Below are 5,738 nucleotides of genomic sequence, written 5' to 3'. Positions count from 1 at the left end.
ACGACGCTCCCGGCGAAGGGCGGGGACAGCGTGCCAGCGCAACCCTGTGCGGCCAGCGGAGGACGCGGCCTGTCAGAGGCAGCAGACTGGCCCTGCGCTCACACCTCCCGTGCCCTCCCTCCCCACCTCCCCACCTCCTGTGAGACCAACGACAACCATTCACTGACAGTCCCGCTGTTTCCACAGTGACAGCGTGGTGGGGACACCAGGTCACAGTTTCGTTTCCCTGCAGCCAGCGCCAGCGCCCAGGAGAGGGTTCCGCAGGCCACACCGCAGAGGCGCAGGCCATCTCAATCAGAGCTTTACGGAAAGATGCCTCTTTCCATAATGTGTGCTTTTATAAAATGGCTTCTGTTGCCTCTGCCACAGGTTTCAACTTATTTTGTTAGTGTGAGTGACCAGAATACGTGAAGGATTAAATGATTTAAAAGAATAAAATCAAATCTTGATCTTGAAATATCATTAATTTTGGAGTGAAAACATTTCAGAAACCAACCCACTAGTTTTATACATTCTTTCTGTGGAGGTTTTATGGAGCATAAAAGAAATGATGTATTACAGGACTGAAATAAATTAAAAGTCTCATGCGGTCCAAATTAATCTGACTCATCTTTAAATAGGTAGGTTTTATTATGGAAATTTTAATTTGTGGTGCTGTAACACTGAAAAGTCAACAAAAATTGATCTGAAGTTTTATCAGAATCATTAATAATTTAATTGCAAATAGTAGTCTGCAGGGCCTAATTTGCGATTCTGATGCTTTGAAATAAACTACATTTACATGTAAATTATATTCAAATAACTATTTCTGTAGGTGCAAGTGCTTCATTTAGAACAGACACAGACATGCAATGTCTGCTCATCCACCATCAATCAGGACCCAAGAAACTTTTATTTTTTGTTTGAACTACATTCAGTCATAACTAATGTGTACAGTAAACACATAAATTTTGATCATTTCTATTAATTTTCTTTGAACTAAGGAAGAGCATTTGATGCGAAAAGGTGGTAGGTTAAAAACATATTCTTACTTTGTATTTAGAGTTTGTTTCACAAAAGCAGCTTCTGGACCACACATGATGTGTATAACTAATAGAGAAATGTAATTTTTCTCAATATGCACTTTCATAAATTGAATAGAAAATGAATGCAGTGTGTCTATTTTATGAGATCACATGAGATCGGGCGCGTTCAGGGTGCTATGGCTGCAGACAGCATGTCTATTTTAAAAGACATTTAGTTGTATAAATCATTCTAACAATATAACAGAAAAATACTTTTGAATTTAGACCTTGTTTCACTATCAAAAAACAGCTTTTTGATTACATTTAATGCATGTAACTAATGGAAATTTATTTTTAACACGTTGTTATAAAGAGTCAGGAAATTATAATATTCCTCTTTTAAAACAGATATTCAGTAATTACTAAGTAACTGCATATACATCCTCACGAAACCCAGAGATTTCATTGTGAGATCGGACATTTAGAATCTCAAGTGCGTGAGACATGCACGTACCGGTCTGAAGATGTGGGTGTCCTGCGTTCTGGACACCAAGTGTGAACTCTTGGCGATGCAGGTCGCTGTCTCGAGTTTATCGCCCGTCAGCATCCATATCTAGGGGACAATGTGAATGCGTGAACTTCAACACCATTACACTTTCAGCTCTTAAGAGCGTCTCTCCTTGAACAGATGTCTACAGGCCCGTGTTTACAGCATCACTGTTCACATGATCCAAAACGTGGAAGCACCGAGTGTCCAGCGACGGATGGATGGGCAAGCAACATGTGGCACACGCGACATACAACGGGGACGAAGAGTGAGGACACCACGCTCCGAGAAATAAGCCCGTCGCAAAAGGGCGAATGCTGTATGAGTCCACTCCGAGGAGGTCCCTAGAGTCGTCACGTTCCTAGGGACAGAAAGTAGACGGGTAGGTGCCGGGGGCTGGGAGCTTTGTTTGATGGGGACGGAGTCCTGGAGATGGCGGCGGGGACGGCAAGGTGAGCTGTGGACAGGACAGTTCAGAGGATCGATTTTCCATCACGTACATTTAACCGCAATACAGAAGTCTGCCGACTTGCTTAGCTCAAACGCGTGAGAGCCAAGTGATGTTTAGGCTCAGAGCTGGGAAATGGGGCAGAGGGTTTCCAGCTGCATCTAACAAAATGCGCCCCCAACCACCGCTTTTACCTAAGAGCACACACACACGCGCGTGCTACGTTCTTAAACAGCCCTCGTCTACAGAGAGCAAGCGCGGGGCGTGACACCGAACAGGGCGGATCGCTGGGCGCAGCAGAGCCCTCCCAGCCCGCACGCGGTTCTGGGGTGACCCGGTGTGGCCGTCCGGCACCGCCCGTGCGGAGGCCAGTCCCTGGGCAGACGCCCACAGCGCGGGGGCAGCTAGAGAGTCTCGTCAGGAACCCCAGAAAAGCGCTCAGAGCTTAGCAAGGAACTGACATAAATACCCAAACCTTCACACGAGAGACGCTTGTTACTTTGATACGTCACTAATCTAACACGGACGGTTAAGATACAGATCGATTTGAAGTCTACGAAAAATCACAGTAAAATGAGCGGGTCGTCTACTTCAAATGAACCGCCTTTCCTCACCCACACGATCAGGTGTAGACGATCGACACGCTTCGAGTCTGAAGTGCGCTTGTAGCTCTGAGCTCCCTCCTGACAGCGTCCTGCAAGGCTGAGCTGCCGCCAGGCTGTCAGCGGGTTGGCCCAGACCCCAGGAGCCAGCATGGCGCACCCCGTGCAGGCCCCATGCGTCCGCGAACCTGCTGCCCGTTCCCGACTGAAGTCAGGCGCACTTGGCCTCCGTTGCTCTCCACTCCGCCTCTGCCCAGCTGTCCACACGTCTGTCTGCTAAAAGCAGCCGCACTCTTATCGTTCTCACAAATGGAAGCCCCAAACCTTGGGCGGCGCTGAAATGCATTTTCTCACCCATTTTGTCCCTGAACTGCCTCAGAAGGCAGGAAGTTGTCTGAAAAGCTAAGACTTCAGCCAGGAAGTGCCGATTTCCCCTGCGCTGATGGGGACACGTCAGAGGCAAGGAGGGCTGGACAGACCCCCAGCAGAGCCCAAGCACTGAGCCAGTGGTCACGGGGGACAGACAGCCCGACAAACAAAATGGACGAGGAGAGCAGGCCGGGAGCAGCCTGCTGGACACCTGGTCTTGTCCAACAGAAAGCTCTGGGTCGCAGTGGGCAGGCTTGCCAGTGGGTCTCCTTGCTCTCCCAAGCCGGTCAGGAAGCCCCTGGGGATGGTGCGGGGCTGTGGGCAGGCAGAGGTTGCGGGGTTGCGGGTACATGAAGGAAGGACAGAGCTGGGTGGGGGTGGGGGGTGGCAGCCGGAGGAAGCCCGGCTGGTGGCCATGCAGCCCTGGGGAAATGCGTGCAGATGTGGAGGGACATGTGCGCCTTCCAGAGGGGCACAGGCCGCACTGTCCCCCAGGCCTCCTCGCCGGGAACACGTGGGCAAGAGGCCCAGCGAGGCTGCCGCCACAAAGCCCTCACACCCCTTGCCAGACGTCACAGAGCATGCGCCAGGGAAGCAGCCGGGTGCGTCACTTGGCTCTGCCATCACCAAGCCGTGTGTCACCCGGTTCTGCCATCACTGGGCTGTGTGTCACCTGGCTCTGCAGTCACTGGGCTATGTGTCACCCGGCTTTGCCATCACTGGGCTAAATAGGTCACCCGGCTCTGCAGTCACCCGGCCCCATGTCACCCAGCACCATGTCACAGGGCCGTGTGTTACTGGGCCCTGTGTCACCGCACTGTGCCACCTGGCTCTGCAGTCACCTGGCCCTGCGTCACCCGGCCTGTGCCACCGGGCCAGGCTCTGGCCGCGCTGTACCTTGATGCCCGCGTTCCGCAGCATCTCCAGGGTGGGCCGCACGTCCGCCTGCAGCCGGTCCTCCACGCCCGTCACGCACAGCAGCTGCATCTCCCGCTCCAAGCTCTCCACCACTGCTGCCACCTTGAGTGTCCGGTCGTGCACGCTCAGCTTGGCCTGAGTGTAGCGGCTCTGAGGACAGAGAGACGGCTGTGTACGTGTGTGCGTGTCCCACGTGTGCAAGCACCCCTGGCCTGAGTGTGTCGATGGGACAGATATGCTGCACTGCCACACACTCGCTGCACACGGGGAAGCGTGCAATCTGGAGAGTGACCTCACGCTCAGTCTGCGGACGCACGTGGGCCTGACGCCACACCACCGTCCACGCGCCCGTGTGGGGAGGGCTCACTCCCGCGGGCGCCCTCCAAGGGGTGGCGGGCGAGGGTGGGGGTTGCCGCTCACCTCGAAGTCCTGGTACTGCTCCTCCGTGAGCACCCTCTTCGCGACCACGAGCGTGCGCAGCCCTTCGCGGGCCATGTTTCCACACTGGAAAGGGGGGACAAGTCACACGCGGCCCTGGCCTCGGCCTCGGCACCACTCTGTGGGCACGCCTGTGCTCTGCTCACCCACCCGCCGACCCCCGCCCACGCGCACAGGCCTGAGGGCGGCTGGGGTGGTTCCAGGCCCCTCCCCTGAGATCCGTGTGTGTGCATGTGTAGGTGTGTGCATGTGGGTAGGCATGTTCATGTGCGCATGCGTGTGTGCAGGTTTGTGCATATGTGTGCATGTGTGCAGGTGCACTCCACAGAGGCGGCTGGCCCCGCACACCTGGTCTGACCGCACACCCAGCCAGCAGGGTGTCGCTGCTCTTCCTGGCCTAAGGACGAGAAGCGAAGGCACAGCATGGAGTGTGTGTCACAGTGCAGCTCCCGGATGACAAGTCCCCCTCAAATCAGACTTCCAAAAATGGTGCCACGAACACTTGCACTACACTAGTCTCCACGCTGACACTAGGCTGTCTTCTGTGATATATGAAGGCCGGATGCTGATGCGGGGGTGGGTTTGGGAAACAGTAAGCTCCCCTGGCTGTGTGGCGGGTGATGGAACATTTCAGAACAACGTATTTTTATGAAAAATGAAATGTGGGCCACGGCGTGATGAACACCTTCCCAATAATCCAGTTTGAAACTACTCTCGTCTAAACAGGCACAGCTCCCCTAGGCCACTGTCGGCCCCCAAAGACCTGTACCGATGCCCCGCCCCACCCCTTTCTCATCCACTTCAAACTGCGTCCAATTCCGACGATGTCCTGAAAGCTCCAAGCGCCCGCATTCTGGCCTGGCGGGGGCACTTGTGGCCACCACAGAGACCGAGGCAGGCACGTCACCTGGGTCGGGGCGCCCCACCTGGCCCACGTTCCCCGCCTGGTCCAGGGTGTGAGGTGGGCTCAGGGCTCCAGTGGGCAGTGCCAAGGCGTGCTCTACTGTCAGGACACTGGGGACAGGGGTGGGATCTCGTGAAGGTAATTTCAGCAAATACCAAGGGATGCAGGATTCTGATGACAGCTAGAGAACCACCGGTCCAAAACGGCATCTCCAACGTGCGTTGAAAAGTGCCCGTGGAGCTGATGACGCGATCGCGCACTAAAGCAAACACATCGCAAACAAACGGGCTACTTTTTTAGGGAGAGGCAGTCAAGCGCCCGTGAACTTGGGTGTGCAGTGCTCCCGCTGATGGCCGCCGTGGGCACGGAGGCACGGTGACAGCTCTGCATGTGGCAGCTCCAGCACACGAATGTCAGTCACGGCCACCGAGGGGACCGTGACTCTGAGTGCCTGACGTCCTGTGCATAAGATGCAAGTGGAAAACCCGCACTGCATAGGGCAGGAATG

At 54.6% G+C, this 5,738-nt stretch overlaps 1 protein-coding gene across 1 annotated transcript in view; it reads right to left on the bottom strand.

Moving 5' to 3' along the window:
* The window catches only part of ATP9B (ATPase phospholipid transporting 9B (putative)), a 181,745-nt gene that overhangs the window by 18,833 nt on the left and 157,174 nt on the right, over window positions 1-5,738 (bottom strand). The window contains exons 21-23 of the mRNA XM_025048153.1: window positions 4,309-4,392; window positions 3,868-4,038; window positions 1,519-1,617 (exon numbers count right to left, since the gene is read on the bottom strand). Of these exons, the coding sequence (XP_024903921.1) occupies window positions 1,519-1,617; window positions 3,868-4,038; window positions 4,309-4,392 (354 nt within the window). The remainder of the gene's footprint in view (window positions 1-1,518; window positions 1,618-3,867; window positions 4,039-4,308; window positions 4,393-5,738) is intronic.

Source organism: Pteropus alecto, unplaced genomic scaffold, assembly GCF_000325575.1.
Source record: "Pteropus alecto unplaced genomic scaffold, ASM32557v1 scaffold14, whole genome shotgun sequence".
Classification (NCBI taxonomy): domain Eukaryota; kingdom Metazoa; phylum Chordata; class Mammalia; order Chiroptera; family Pteropodidae; genus Pteropus; species Pteropus alecto.
This window is presented reverse-complemented; position numbering and strand designations above follow the sequence as displayed.